This window comes from Papilio polytes, unplaced genomic scaffold (assembly GCF_000836215.1).
Source record: "Papilio polytes unplaced genomic scaffold, Ppol_1.0 DF824135.1, whole genome shotgun sequence".
Taxonomy (NCBI): domain Eukaryota; kingdom Metazoa; phylum Arthropoda; class Insecta; order Lepidoptera; family Papilionidae; genus Papilio; species Papilio polytes.
Window position 1 is genome coordinate 770204 of NW_013525069.1, and position 17224 is coordinate 787427.

The 17224-nt window shown below is 32.8% G+C and overlaps 1 protein-coding gene across 1 annotated transcript in view; it reads left to right on the forward strand.

Moving 5' to 3' along the window:
* Window positions 1–17224, forward strand: part of LOC106099342 (probable JmjC domain-containing histone demethylation protein 2C) — a 99652-nt gene that overhangs the window by 20243 nt on the left and 62185 nt on the right. Inside the window, exons 2-3 of the mRNA XM_013277864.1 lie at window positions 5530–5679; window positions 9767–9883. Of these exons, the coding sequence (XP_013133318.1) occupies window positions 5530–5679; window positions 9767–9883 (267 nt within the window). The remainder of the gene's footprint in view (window positions 1–5529; window positions 5680–9766; window positions 9884–17224) is intronic.

Below are 17224 nucleotides of genomic sequence, written 5' to 3' on the forward strand. Positions count from 1 at the left end.
AAAAAAAAAAAATAAAAAAAAAAAAAAATATACCGTCGAATTGAATACCTCCTTCTTTTGGGAAGTCGGTCAAAAATAGAACTGTCTATGAACACTGTAACAACCATTTCGAAAATGTAATTATTATAATAAATAATCTACAGCAAAGAATCATTAAATTATGTTTTTGATCGCAACTTATGTAACAATTAGATGCTACTTGAATTATTTGACAGTCAAGAAAATGAAAGTTTTTAGTAGTACATTGTAAAAAAATATTTGTAACTCACGACAAGTCATCTTTTGTTGTGAATAAATGTGGATATAGTTTTTGTATGCAATCACCTTTTATCAACTGACTCAAACTTGAAAAACCAGTATGAAGAAACCAGATTGTCGTGTAGTCGTACGATCCTAAAATGTACATTAAAAATAAAAATATAAATATTATTCAAAGGAATTTACCAGAGTTATTGTGCATTAACTATTTACAAAGGATTGAAATCGTGTTGAAATTAAATATCGATTATCTGGCACATTAAACACCGTAACTAAGGAACTACCACGACCAGCAAATCACAGGTCAGGATAACGCGCTGTGAGCTAAGTTCCGATGCTCTAATGCTTACTTCTCTAGTTTCTAATATACATACTTCAAAATTTTCAATATCTTTAATTATGGGCAAAACAACCCAAGGGGTTTGTATTGTATATTTCACAATGGGAGGGCATGGCATTAAGGCGGGTGCGAGGCAAGGTTTGTGGGCATGTTGTGCAACCGATCGCGCGACAGGTCCGCCCGCCACCGCCGCGCGCCGCGTTCATTGACCCACTGAACCCCGCTGGAAATGCGCGGTGCGAGCTCACGACGAAGCGACGCGGACGCGCGATGTCTTTGACAGCTATACCTAGACTCGTTTTAGGCGGGAAAACTGATGCGCTATTTTCAATTTCTAAATGCCATAGACAAACTGCTTTTCTTTGTTTTTTTTTTGTCAACAAATCCATCGCGTTGCTTAAATACAATTTAACTATTATTGTGATGTATTGCTTTTCTTTTTCTTAAACGAATATGTTTTCCTTGCGTATACCGTTTTTCTACAATAGCTTCGAAATAAGGCAATCACAACACTTCTAATTAGCGATTTAGATGTGTCGCGTTGGACGCCACATTAGGTGACCTGCTGGTCGTTTGTCATTATCTTTGATTAAAATTATGCGGTGCGGCTTAATGATGACTCTTTAATTAAACATATAAAATAGTCTATCCCATTTGTTAGAACTACACACACACACACACATGTTCAGGTTCCAGTCGTTAATCAGGCTGCCTCGGGATCTTGCAACCCTTCGCCTAACGCGGCTGAGCTACCTACGTAGGTATAAATTATGTTTTATAGGTATATATCAGAACTCCCATTTTACGGCCGTCCCTTTTTTCTCCCGAGATCCGTGCCTCTCAATAGGGTTTATTGTGCGAACGATGCCGACAAAAAATTCTACATAGCCTGACCTCGGTTTTAAGAAGAAATGTTCAATGTTATGACAGTTATTATTAATTTAATGATAGAGATGCCTAACATTATTACTAGACATCAAAACGACTACATATATCAAATCCACAGTATTTTATTCGTAATTTTTAGACAGATCTATCGTTATTGTTATGTGATATCTCTGAACATTAAGTGGATCGATTATTACTTTCCATTTTTCCATCTATTTATAATTCTTATCTACATATCCATCTTAAACATCTACTTAAAATGTTACCTACATAAATATTATGTATTTGTTCAGTGAATACGTATCACTACAATAGTATGGTTCTATCATCTAATAACATAATTGCTCTTACTCATTTCATTTGTTAATTTGAAAACTACTCTTGACAGTGTCAGACACATGCTGCATATCAATTGTCGCGTCAACATGTCTTATGTCCAAATTCTGATTTCATAGCTATCTAAATTATGAATGATTTAAAAAAGCTGTAACATTTACTTAATAGTACAGTACCTATATATCATCTTAAGTTTACAAGGATTAAATTGTACGGTAAATAGATTGATTTGAATCCGACAATCCAATCTGAAAAGGCATTACTTTTAATGGATTATAGCCGAGTAACACTTAACTTGGAACTAGCATTTAGTTGCGGTTAACGTCGCAGATCTACCAACACAATTACGGTAACCGAGAGTAACTATAGCAGTTACGTAAGACTGTCGTAGTGGCCCTTAGTTTCGAAACGTTTCTAACATTTGGTCTTATTAAGTATCGTCTATTCGGACCTTTGTAGGCGTACTATTGCCCCGCTTTCACTTTACGCTTTCTCTATGTAATTAAAAATTATCACAGTTTGCGTAATAGGTCGTTATTTAAATATAAGAATGATAAGTACTCATCATTAAGAAAATGACGTAACTATCTTACTAATATTATAAATGCGAATGTATAGATGGATGGATGTTCGTTAGAGTTTGTAGGTTAAACGGCTGAATAGATCTCGATGAAATTTGACATAGACGTAGAAGATAATCTGGAAGATAACATAGGCTACTCACTTCTGTTTTTTTCTTTTAATTCTACGCGGACGGAGTCGCGGACGAAAGCTAGTTTTCTATATTTATCTAAAGAATATCGTGACATTTGACATGACAATGGAAAATATTCATATTTCGTTGTAATCCTTACAAGTGTCTTAGTTTTGTGGTTTTATTCACTAGTATGAAAAAGCTAAAATATATTGGTAACGTATCGTGTACACAATAGAAAGTGTTAAACGAAGAGTACCAGAGTTACAGTTATAATCTTTAATGTGCGTCCCAGATATGCAACCTTGAATAAGTACTCACTGCTATTTATAAAGCGAGATTCCCGCGATCCGAAGTGCGCTGGATGTAACTAATAAACAAATCCACAGCACAGCAGATCTTCACTATTTATACGTTTCTATTTATACGGTTTTGCGAACTCGTCACAGGTATGAAATAATGTTAGGTTTGTAAAATGTTTATAGATGTTTTGATTAAAGATGAGTTATGACGACTGAACAATACTACTGTGTATAGTTAAGAGCAATTCCGTTTTTGATGAAACTATAAACAAGGTGTAGTAGTAGTATATGAGTACCGCATTGCCTAAAAAACCTTGAGAAATGGATTACCCACTTTTTGGATAACAAAGTAATTTAGTAAATCAGTTATTAAATAGTTCAACACAAATAGGGCCCATTTTGTGCTTTGTATCAACTAGCATGCTAATTATACGTTTTACTCAACAAAAACTTCCTACAATAGAAAGCTACAACGAAAACAAAAGATAAAACAAAAACTCATTTTCACTGGTATTTTGTAGTCTATGTTTGGAGAAACTTGTTATTCTTCTAGTTTACTCAATGATAAGATCTACTACAAATAATGTGTACTAATTTTTGTTTTTATTTTTGAAATAATTTTTAGATTTGCACTTGTGAATCGGGGATTTAAATCAGAATTATAATGGCCTCAAAATTGAATGTTTCTCTCTTTTAAGTATTCGTTTTCTTTGCTTATTATTTTTGACCGACCTCCCAAAAGAAGGTGGTACTCAATTCGTTTGTATGTTTTTTTTGTATAAAATAATTCAGAATAGACTAAAACCAATATCTATGTAATCTATGTAACCTTATATTTATTATGTTGATATAAATATTGTTATCTGTTCTCTCTGTTTTCTTGAGAGAGAGTGAGCGGGATGACATTACTTTGTTTTTGTCCACAGTATCGGACATCTGCGCAGCATTGACTCAATAATACTATCACACAATCGGTGTTATCAATGGAATAAATATTTCCACTATCACACAAACAAGACGCTTGTGTAAACAGTGCGCGTGGCGTGTGCCGATGCGTTGGATGTAATTATGCCCACAGATAGTGTGACAAGGTCGCAGCTCGCGTCGGTAGGGCTTCGACTGTAACTAGGCCACCAAAACTCCTACCAACCAATGTTTAACATGATATTGATGTTCAGATTGTTTATTACTGCGAGTTCGAGCGTTGTGGACTTTAAATTTAGATATATTTAGTTATTGAAGAACTGTATTCTTATAAGATTTAAGCTATTCTCTTTGGATCAGAGTCGTTGTGTACAGAAGTTTTAGCATTTTTGTGTCAAAAACGTGGTATAAACCTATACTAATGTTATAAAGAGGAAATATTTGTTTTTTGTATGTATTGAAATAACTCAAAAACTACTGGGCCGATTCGAAAATTCTTTCACCATCAAAACCTACGTCAGTGAGCAACATAGGCTATATTTAATTTAATTTCAATTTAATTGACAAGAAATCGTCACAGCAATTATTTTTCATTCGCTTAGATCTTGTACAAGATATTGTTGTCAAAACAATAGTATGAATTTAAATATAGATGAAAGCGCAGGGAAGGTCGCTAAGCGGAGTTTCACGTGTTGTCTTAAGTGTTCGCTGCTCTTAGATGACCTAAAAAGCTGGAAGTTTTCTCGGCAGTTTCATACAACCGTAGCGAAACATATGGACGTGACTCAGTTTAAATAAGTACTACGTGTTTTTGCAAAACTATTTTTTTCCCAGATTCTGAAATTAAAGCTTCGATATGAATGCAAATGATTCTACAAATTTTATTGTTTCAAACAATTAAAATGACTCTTCCTTTTTAAATACATTTACCATAATGTTTTAATTTGTTATCCCAGTTCCTCTGATTCTTTACTTGAAATTCAGAAAATTTTTTCTGTACTTAGTGAACGTAATTCTTGTCAACAAGAGTTAATTGGCAAAACAATAAGAACAAAACAGGTATAACACAACTATCACGGTCAAACACAATGTCATATGACGCGCACGATATAAACATCATATAGTAATGTATTTATGTACCTTACAAGTATGTACACATAAATATCGTTGAACACTCGTATCTTGTACGCAACAACTTCATAAAACGAGATAATGCACAGGTCATTAAGCCTCCGATGCCGTTTACATTGTTTATAAATCACCAGTTAATAATAATAGAATTAATGCAATAGGAATTTTATATTAGAACTCACAATTGGAGAAATTAAGTCATAAAATAATTTTTAGTAGCCGAAATTTTCTATTAGTCAATATGTAGCTTGTCTACCATAAGAAATCCAAATGCGGCTTCAAAGATTACATTTTTTTGCGTGAAAATATGTTCCATATTATGCCACGCATCGTTCCTTACTTCCTTAAAAAAGCTGATTTGTTGTTATTGCCGTCTCTATTTTACTCTTGCATCTCTCTTCAACACTTTAGGCGCGAGAATCCAGCAAATATTATGGGAGGGGTTTTGCGGCAAACAAAGGCAAATTCGAACAGTTCTGATATTAGTGCTGCTATCTATGGTCTCAACGTGTAAAATATGAACCAATACTTGTCCAATGAATGTTTGCAGTAATGGTTCTTCCTTTATACGATAGATGGCGTGAAATCATTTTTCTGCTAATATTTTGTACTTTGACATAAAATTGTGAATTAACAACACAATTTTATTTTTCCAGGTGTTAGTGGAATATGATGGTGTCGACTGGCAACGTCGTGAGTGGGTAGCGGTCCATTCGAGAAGAACTTTTAGAGTGTTTTTAGTGGAAAGAACTTTAGTGTGGGCTCCTAAAAAATATGAAAACGAAGAAGTGAAATGGCCGGCTTTGGTAAGTAAATTTTAAATTCTTTTGCCAGTAAAGTGTTTTGCACATATTAATTTTTTTGTACCCTAACCTGTTTAAAATAAAAAAAAAACAACATAGGACGTGTATGTTTATTAATTTTAGTACTAAAATTATTTTCGAAAAGATGCCCTCTTGCGGGTGCAGCAGACACCAAGTGAAAAGGATATTATTCACGAGAGTGTTCGGTAGATGGCGCTTGCAGTTACAAATTCGAGTTCTTTGCTTTATAATGGTTGTCTCATTTACAGTCAGGAAAAATTAGACATTTTAGTAAATCTGAAATACAACGCTTTGCAATTTTGGATAAAGAGTTCAATTATATGAAAAGATGACTTATTTATCATTCTGAAACTTTACCTAAGTCGGTCCAAAAATCCCTTTGGAAATTACAATCAGTCTAAGGAACTGGCTGAAATTTGAAGAGTCGTTTAATTTTTAATAAACCCCTTAGTAAACCATTTAATTAAATAAGATTTAAATACTGATGTGTCGGTTTCTACCTAATGCTTGAAATGTTCAGTCATGTTTTTATTTTAATAAACCTCCTTGCTAATCATGATGACTAATTTTCTTGTTGAGAAATCTGTTGGTAGAGATTCCGGTCACAAAACTAAGGGGACTGTAATTACCCTTATGCAAATTTCTAACAGAAAATGAGAAAAATGTAATTGATCCTTATTTGTACGTAAATTTGAAAGTAAATTTTATTGTTAAGTTTTTAGGTTATAGATTTTTTTGACTATAGAATTCATGAATAAAAGAATTATGCAAGACGATCGTTGCTCATGTATGCATTATCATAGGAAAAATACCAAAGGCTCCCTGACATCGTTCTGAGCCCGTATACCGATTTAAGTGAATAAACAACTGCTGTTTTGACTTTGAAATACACAGACGAATGACGCGAACAAACATCGAGATTCTATACTATTTACATCGCTCTGTTATAAAATAGGGATTTTGTTTATGGTTTTTTAAAATAATATTTATTAATACTGTTTCATATTGTTGATTAAAAATGTGTTTTAAAAGGACTATTAGAAAAGTTATTAAAATAACCAAAAATTACCCGTAAACGTGATAAAAGTTAACGTTACATAAAAGGTTGTTAAGATTAACTGTTGTATTTAGCAGTTAAATATCCACTAAGGTAATTACTTAGTATGTATAGAGTTCTCATACTAAATCGACAATATGTATATAACTTTAGGACTTTAAAGGCCTGTTCCCCTACTGGCTGATAGAGGCTCGGATAGCTTAAAAATGACGCCACTGTCAGATAAGGGAACAAAATCCGATATTTCCATCACATCTCTGACACGTTGGATTGTTATCAGCCAGTGGTGGGACAGGGCCTAATTGTGGCAGTCAGTTTGTATAGCGTGAGCATTTATAACTCCATTTAAGTAAATGTATAAGGAATGTAAATGATTTGCATTTAGATCATGAGGCACGTACCGTAGTGATGAAATGATTTACCTCATTCACGTGTCGGGGCGACCTCTGCTCGATGCCAATTTATACAAGTCACGTTTGACTTTGTTTATTTTACACCGGAGTGATCATAATTCTTTTGTGTTAGGTGTTTATTAAAACGAGCTTTTTAGTGGTATACACTGCCTGAGCCAATTTAATGTTATTGTATAAAATTATTGTTAGAATTAAATTCCAGACAGTCTGAAAATATCTAATAGAGAATCATAAAAACAATTTATTTAATCTGGTTCATTATTGTAAATATTAAAATACGAACGAATTTTTGAATAATTTTTACCCTTGCTTATAAACGGTTAAGAGATTGTGCTTCTTGCCGCTAGAGGGCATTGGTTTGATCGTTTTACTTATTTGTGTGTTTACTCAATATGCAGATAAGTTCTGGAAATTTCGTACACATTTGTATGTGTTATTTGTATTAACTATGTCCCTTGACTTTTAAACATCACATTTAATTGTTTAATTTGAACACAAAATATCTTCTTCGAAAAGCTTAAAGTAATTAATAATTGTTTATTCAAATCAATGACAATTGAGCTAGTAAAGTAATATGACTTTTTATCTAAAAGATAGATTACATTATAAGGATAGTAAGAAGTATACATTGTAAAGTGGAAATATAACAGAGTTATATAATCCTTTTGTAGAATGTGATTCATTTATGTTTACATATTCCTTAGTTCTTGGAATGAGCGATGCGGATCGTCGGTGCGTGTTTGTGTGCATCAGATTGTCAGTATAGGTGTAAGGTGACTTTAGGTGTTATTCAACTTGCACAACGAACTGCATACTGATGCTTTTGTGATGGATGTCTGTTGACGTAAATGTACAAGCAATATGTTGCCATCAATACTGATGTAAGAAAGAAAGAAATCAGTTTATTCAAAACATGAAAAGGAATTCATTCGGACATGTGCTCAGTGTACACCTAAGCGCCGGTTTTCAATGATTCCTAAAAACAAAACACGCAGTTTTACTAAATAGTAGAAGAAAAAAAAACATGAACCTAATATTACACTCGGTCACAATTACAAAACTAAATCTAAACCTAAAGCCAAAGCTATACTGTGTACTGTTTGTCACTAAATGAAGCTGCATATAAGCTGTATTGATGTATATGATAGGAACAACTGTAACGCATAGTAAATTGTACAAATGTTCCGGTAACAGCAGTTAGAGAGAGATAAAATCACCTACCTCTTTAGTTTGTTAGGTTTTGCTAATTTATTTTGTTAGTTAATTTAATTGAGGCTTCTAAAAATTGGTTCTAAATTGTAATTATGTACGTATTGAAGATATAAAATTAACTAAACGCATAGTTATTTTAAGTATTGTAAATAGATAATGGATTTATTCCTTTGAATTACCTTAGCATGATACAGCGAGATTTAATTTCTGGGAAAAAATTATTTCATCAGAATTCCAAGAGAATTAAACACGAACTCATTAGGTATTCAACAAACTTTATAATAATGCTACATAAAGAGAACCGTTGTAATTAAACGAACAATTCTCACGAGTTACGGAAAGATTTGCGTCGGTTTACGGATAGCATTACCTACTCTTTCTCTTGGATTATTGTAAATCTCCTGGTATACGAAAATAATGTTTTTATTATGTTTTAATAATTTAGCATTTTTATTGTAAACTGTTACTCTTCTAGGGTTACTGTAAGAGTCCAGTTTTAATATCGAGAATTACATTATTTAATATTTAATATTCAGACCAACAGCAAATGATTATTCGAATATTTTGTAGTGACAACACTGATTTGGTAGAAGTAAATTTGGAGGGTAGAAAGAGGTCGATTGGCCAGGCTCATTTCGTGAGGAGGAATATAGTTGTGATTTCATTTATCTACATTTTCTTAAGTACTCTATCTAGGCATCCTGAAAGTCTACATCTCCATAGATTTAGTTTTATTTTACTACCAGTATACATGTAGAAATCTAGTGAGAAAATGTTTAAACCCCAAAACTGTTAAGTATGAAAATTCGAAGAATTTCAGTCATATCGGATAAAGTGGTAGCCCTATCTTTAATTAAACGCATGTTACGTAAATATAAATTGGCCGTAATTTACGTCGTATCGTATCTTCTGTAAGATATCTGCGTAATTTATAAAAGTTTACTCAACGGATGGTCGAATAAAAATAAGGTCAAGGGAGAGTAATCACTCTTGTTACGAGAAAGGATGTAGTGAGGTCATGAAAACCATTACAGATGTCACGATAATCGTTTATTATGAATAGTGAATACCTCGGTAAGGCAATAATGATAACGTGTTGTTGAATGTTTTTGTTTATTATACTTGCCAAATAAAATTTATTTATCGGAGAGTATACGAAATACACATTCACGTTGATGTATTTTCTATTATTGATTGTTTATGTTGTAATAAGAAAATATATACTGTAGCTTCATATATCAATTAATAAATTAACTGTATTTTAATAATATCATTGATCTACAAACTTTCGTTTAAGAAGATATTATACTTTTAAAATGGTTTATATTCAAAGAATCTAATGAATTTTGAGTTCAGTGTAATTAATGTTGATTTATTTATTTTCCAGACGTTCAGTCCATTATTTGCTGTGGACGTGACACTCCAAGCTGACTGTCAGCCTGTCGAGTTCTTGCATGACCGCTCGCTACAATTCCTGGACTATGCCAACCTTCAACCATTCCAGGTGACTATAGTATTTATACATTATTACGCTATTTGACAATAGATGGCGCTGCCAAACACTTTTGGATAGTTCGTGTTGAAATACTGGTAACTGTTGTTTAAAATTTGATGATTTGCGAAGTTACTGTTATAAAATATAAAATGTAATAGATACACGTTAGGAACGGGAACATTAAAGCATAGCTCGTATATTTTACTCCCACACGCGGCTCATGCTCAGTCTTGTCTTAATTTGTACGATGATTCATGATCAAAACAATTATTATTTCCTCTCTTGAGATCTGACCGATGCTTTTGAAATGACTAATATAAATCAATGAGCTTAAATTTCCTTACTTATAAACTAACGTACGTAAACGTGGGTTTTTACAGGCGTGCAAAAACAATTGTATCTCTCTAAACAATGAGAAAACAAAATGTCCAAGTCACTAACAGTCGAATATAAATAATAAATAGTAATCCTATATTATATAAAGTTTTTTTTTGTCTTTTTTTAGTTTTTATTATTTGTACGTAGGTGGTTTTTAATACAAAATCTCCATATTTGTTTGTAACACAGTCAGCGTAGTTGGTATTGATTTTTTGCGAACTAGGAAATTAACGTGAGAACTCAATGCAGCCTTGATTACTTTAAATCTTGTGTCCGAAGGCCTTACATGCTTATCATTTATGGATATAAACATAACATAAGTTAATGTCCTAATATGTCTAAAGTAGGGAGGGAAAATTTATAACTTTGGTTGTAATCATGTTTCCGTTTTTTGAAAATTCACCCCCATTCACAAAGTCGCACGTGAAAACCATCCTTTGTATAAAAATGTAATTAAAATTTAAGGAAACCGCCTTTGTTAAATTAATTACCGATCGTAGTCGTTTTTAATAACTTCCTCATTCTTATTGATTTCTATGAATGAACGCAAAGTAATAAAACCACATTAAAATTCTATACATCACAACATACACACGTACTCACACATCGACAGACTTTATCGTATGCATATTTTATTAGATCCGACCGTGACTAAGTTACGTTTTATGTCTTTGGGGATTTATGTCGCGAGATTAAACTTTTCTCGTAAAATTGTTTACAAACACAAACGGGACAATTGTAATGCCTTTTAGATAACATTTGTACATTCATCTTGATAATCATTTACTTCATCCATTTTAAGTGTTTCATTTTCATATTACGATACTTCATAACGATGAAGTAACAAATTTTCTAAATATCATTCACTAGTTTTCGACTAGGAATCCGTCCGCGTAGAATTAAAAAAACAAAGTGACTAGCCTGTGTGTTCTTACAGACTCTTATCCCTATTTCAAGTTATAACTTAGTGTAAAATATGTTTTAATACGGTTTAACATAGTTTAAACTAAAAACTGTTGTTATTAGTTTGGGTAACAGAAAAAAGTAAATCGTTGCCAACGCTAAAGTTAAATCCTAAAACAACATTGTAGAGTAACGTTATGTTAAACTTAACGCTATTCCAATACTATTCGAGTAAGTCTTTCAACAATGTTTGCGCAGGTGTTGACGAGTGTGAGGCGTAATAACAAAGTAACAAAACGCATAATCGACCTAATTCTCGGTGCGACGGACGGTACACTGTTTATCTAAAGTTGCCCGGGCGAAGTGGGTAGATCAAGGACGATGTCTGCCAAACAAGGGGGAGGGTTTCCCCGGGAGACGGGTAGCCCGGGGCGCGATGGTTTGAGGCTGAGCTGGCGAGGGAGCTGTTTTGATGTCCCCCCCGTACGCCGACCCCCGCTCGTCGCCAGCTATATTGATTTTCCGCGCCCACGCTACACCCGCCTCCCCTTTACTATATACATATTTAGGAGGCAGGTGCCCGCTGTAGTGTCAAGTTATTTTCGGTTATCCTGGCCACATCCAACGCTCCCAGATACCGCCATGATTGATGACTATTTGACTTTTTTATAACTTTCTGTTTTTAATAACTTTCTTGTTTCTCTTGTTATTTACTTTGCAAGTTTGCGCTGTGATATTTTTGGTTGTTACAAGACTTTTCTTTGTCAATATTTTATTACAAAATATTTTGCCCATTTCAGAGACTGGGTGTAAAAATAACGATCGTTTTAATTCCTTGACCTTCTTATTTCTTATATCAAGAAATTATTTTTCGATATAAACGTTAATAGAATTTCTGAAAAATGCTTATAGTCATACTGTTGACGACAATGGAATTTGTAAATTAATCCTGAATAAAGAGAAATATTCTTTTGAAATATTTTATGATTTAATCAAAATTGAAATGCTTTACTTTTTTGTTTGTTGTTGAATATATTTAAGTAAAAAGATTATGACTGTAATGAAACTGTTTATTTTTTTAGTATAAACAAAATTAACAACCCGTGACCGTAACTGTATTTCTTTATTTGGTGTAATTCACAAGTACCATTTTGAATTTGTTTTAAATGCACATAATTTGAAAAACTTAATTATTCGAAGGGCAAGAAAAGTTTTAAAGCGAGTTTCCGAAGTTTGCCGTCATCGCACGCAACTCCACTGTTACGTTGCCGCAAAATTTAAACGAGTTAAGTTTGTTTGAGCCGGCTTGCTCCACTGTCCGTCGTACCCCTACGTAGGGGTGGCAGAGGGTGGGGCGTGACATTGATAAAGGCTTGGGTTAGACACGAGAACCGAGACAATGTTCAATCGAGCCCCTTTTATTATGTAAGCCAATGACGCTTTACATATTTTGTATGTTCTTTGTGTAGAATATATTGTATATTTTATTCTTATCAATCAAATAAGTGAAATTTACTTTTATATCAGCGATAGGTATAAGAAGTAGATTTAAGAAAAAAACACAACGAATTGAGAACCTCCTTCTTTTGGAAGTCGGTTTTAAAACTAGTTGTCAAGACTATTTACTACATTTTTTGTAAGTTCTTGTGGTATGAATGTATAATTCAAAATCTTATCGTGAATAAAAGTGACTCATCGTTTTAATTACTTAAATCTAATTTTAACCTCTCGACCGCTACAGCAACCGCAAACCCGTCCACTAATTAAGATTACAATATGCTAATAAGCATTAAATTGGATGAAAATAACAGCTATTAAGTATTCTGTAGATATTTTAATTCTAATCTTATACTATTCGTTTTAACTTTAAATATTTAAATCCATAAAAGTATGCGTTTGAATATTAATACTAAGATTTTTTTTATTATTCATGCTCAATGCATTAAAACTTATGTAAATTATTTTATTCTGTATATTGATATGTTTTTGGAGAATTGTTAATTGATAATTTTTGAACCTTTTCTATTTCCATAAACGAAATGTATAAAAGGAGATTTTAGCCACTGTAAAATGGATTGCACTGCCAAAATGTAAATAAAAAAATAATGTTAAACTCTACGGGAATACAAACACATGGAACGGCTTTGCACTGGATTACAAAGTACCGTATTTATGTTTCCACTTTACGTTTTCGCTAGTCGTTTATTAGAAGACGTGAGCTTGCATCTATCTCGTGCAGTGTGATGGATGCGCTTAGTGCATTGTCTAGAGCTAGACTAGAGTACACTAGACTTGTGCTCTCTATACGTATAGAGTTCCTACGAGGATTTATTGCCAGAAACAACCGAGTTGAATGTAAAATTATATAGTACATGAATGGATTGGCTCAATCGTAAGTGAAAGGATTATCGAAACTTAGTAAATTCACTAAACGTGTAAATTGTTTTATGAAATATAAATTATAAAGACTTGGTAAATCGTTTAATAATGATATAGATAGCTATAACAAATTGTATCATATATACAATAATTGCGATGTCGTAATTGAATTTCTTGTTTCGAAAATCCAACTGTAATACGAAAAGAATAATAGCGATATCATTATATTTGTTATGATATAAAATGTTTTGTTATAAAATGTTGGTACACATATGAATCTTTCCTTCTTTAATAATATATGCAGTAGTTTTATCGATCTTAAAACTTTGAGCTGCTTACATAGATGTTTTATTGTAACTCGGCGAATGTTTCTGCTGATCGTTTTTATAGTTAAATAAAAGAAAGTTTGTTCAGCTGAAATATGATCTGTGTCACGAATGTGCCTGAGTCGATGTTTGTAGCTTCGGTTTGTTTAATTTTGTGTTGACACAGTAACAATCGTATTGTCTTCGTTTGCATTACTATGAAATTGTATTTCAATATAGGTATCGCTAACGATGTGTAGAATTGTTCTGCGTTTAATACGTACTTGTAGTTTAATGTGATTGTTTTTTTTATTCAGAATAAACATATCGATATTTTATTATTACTCGATATTATATATCTAAAGTATTTTGGCAATTAAATAATATCGAGGAAAATGAGGTATTTTGGTATTAAATTTGATACCGGATCGTTAGAAGGCCTCCGAGAATCCCGAGTAACGTAAACCGGAAATTCCTTGCCGACTTTGATTAAAATGGGCATTAATATTGCTTAAGCAAAATACTTGTCTACTTGATGTTTATTAACAAGCAAAACGTTTTATTATTGAAGTAGCCGCCCCTCGTAATTAGGGAGCAAATTAATCCCCCTAAAGTGATCTGGATACAACCGTCGACATTTGATACATCTGCTGATGCTTGCTTCTTTGCTATTTGCAGTACAAATATGGACGTTAGTATGTTGATTTGGCTATCACGTTTTAGTTTTCTTTCAGTTGTCGTAATATTATGGCTCTTTAAGCCACGTTTTTTATCTCGTAACAGCCAAATACCGCATTTGTATTTTCATATCTGGGTACGGATTAAAAAAGTAAAAAGTGCCATTCTATTATAAAAGGCCGCGATGCCATGAAATTGTGGCTTAACCAAGATCATGAACTGCAGCTCTCTTCTCTTCTTGTCCTATGTCCCCAGAGTGGGGCAGAGGGCGTCCACAATACGCCGCCAACTCGCTCTAGCAGCTAACTGCAGCTTTTGTGTCTACATTATAACTTTAATTATTTTAAAATAATCTCTTGTAAGATAGCTGCATATTTATTACTTAAATGTTTTATTAAAACGAAATATTATCAACGTCTTGGTCCATAAGATTTAATGATACTGTCCCTCGGTTAATTAACACACGATAATATGGGAGATACCTGAGCCTGTTTCTTGAATATTCATGCGGTGACTATCTTAAAGAGATTCAACCTAAAATACTTCCTTATTAGTTGAATGTTGAAAGCCATAACGTACTTATTAAGTGTCATGAATTTACTCCATATAAATTGTATGTCTGATTGATTGTGGTATTCTGTAAACTTAACGACTGATTGTTGTAGTATAAGAGATACGTATTTTCTTCGGACCTTGGCTTAGACGGAAATTTTGATTTTTGTATCACCATTGCCAGATATAAGTATGTGTGTATGGTTAAGAAGATAAATTGTTTGGTTTAGTTAAAAATCTGCAAATAAAAAGGAAACATTAATATTTTTGGTTTTTTTTAAGTATTGAAATAACATTAAAACTACTTGACCGATATCAATTTTTTTTCGCCAGTATAATGCTACGTTATCAGTGAATAAGATAGGCCATATTTTTTAATCCCACGTCAAGGAAGTCGAGAGCAACAGCTAGTATTTGATAAAGGTGGAGTTTGATTAAATTTTGTAACACCTGGTAACCCCTGCACTGTTGAACATTGCACAAGTGATCAATATTGAAATTATAAGACAACAAGGTGTATTACGTTTTGTTGTTTGGTATGTCCCCTATCAGTAGTTGCATCGGAGTGCGCTTCATCGAAGGGAGCGGCCAGGAAATTGAATGAGGGACCGGGGGCGAATGTGTGCCACGTCTAATAGCTTCCTGGTGGCTCGCTGCAACGACCTCTCTAGACGATACAATCGAAACTACAGATTGTTTATTGTGTTAGGCAATACTGTAACACTCCTTTCTAAGCCGGTACATGGTATATGATAGGCTAGGAACTTTGCACTTAAAGAAAGGTTTTCACTGTCATCTTTCAACCAACTTTGGTGTTTAAACAACAAAAATATTGTAAGTCAATATGTAAAGAGTCCCAAATTATTTTACTTTTAAATAAATATAAACTCTGTCTAACTACATTTATGCACAAGTAATGAGAAATTTCTATGTCCAACAATGATACAGCATATTTTAAATAATACAAAAGAAATAAACACTGTAAGAGCGGAAACTACTTGAATAATGAGGTCGTGAGACTGTCTTTGTATTTATTTTAAAGATCAAAAGGTTGAATTTTTCTTTAATAAAACAAATTCACTTACGTAATCGTATAGAAATACGAGCACTTCAATTGTTTTATTACTTTAGTAATATCTATTGTGGAACGACTACGCCCTTTGTTTGAAATACACCCTTTGCGAACGTTTGTTGGCAGTCAAATTATCTGATCAGTACCACTTTCACGATAAGCCACGGCTCATGGCTGTTTGTAGTCTCGTCGTAAATACTAATTTAATTGTGAAATTATTTGCTTTGTTGTTTATTTGATGAGAATGAAATATGGTTTGTTTGAAGCTACATGTTGTAGAATGTTTTAATTATACAAATGTTACAAAGAGTAATACGACGTGGAATAGACGATAAATTTTAGGGACATATTTATGTTCTCTTATACTCATTGAACGCTGCTAAAAGTAACCTTGAAACGAATTTTAATAAATCTGTTAAAAGCAAGTCATTATATATTAATCTAAAATTTTAATTAAATCGTATAAGCAAAATGACATGAAAGAGAATCTCGTGTTACATAAGATAAATGCTAATAAAGCTGAGTCACCGTGAATACAAACAACGTAGCGAGCAAATGAATTGTCCTTGGAAAACTAAGGGCACGTCTTAAACGTTTAAGGCAAAGTTAATTATTTAATTATACTGTTCTGCGTACTGCGTAGTCATTGGACATTCTCTGACTTTGTATCACGTGATCTCAGTATATGTACGTGTTACTTCCATGTTATAGTGATTTGTTATTAAATTGAATTTTTAATTTCAATGATAATAATTGATAAAAGAAGTAAAAACAAGGTTTAATATTAATGATTACTAATTGGAACCTTAGATATGACGATACATCGATGGTATACATTAAATTTATTTGTAGCATAAAGCTAACAATTCTAAAGAAATATAATTTTTAATTAGTAGATAAACTGACATTTTATTATATTGTTATCTGTATTCCACTAATTAATGTACGTAATCTATTTAATAATTTATAGCATCGACTTTCCTTATATGTTAAATAGAAAGTAGAATTTAAGAAAATAATTTAAGCAACAACTTTCATGTCGTTATCCGAGTGTATGTTGAATCAGAACGTTAAGTACTTGTA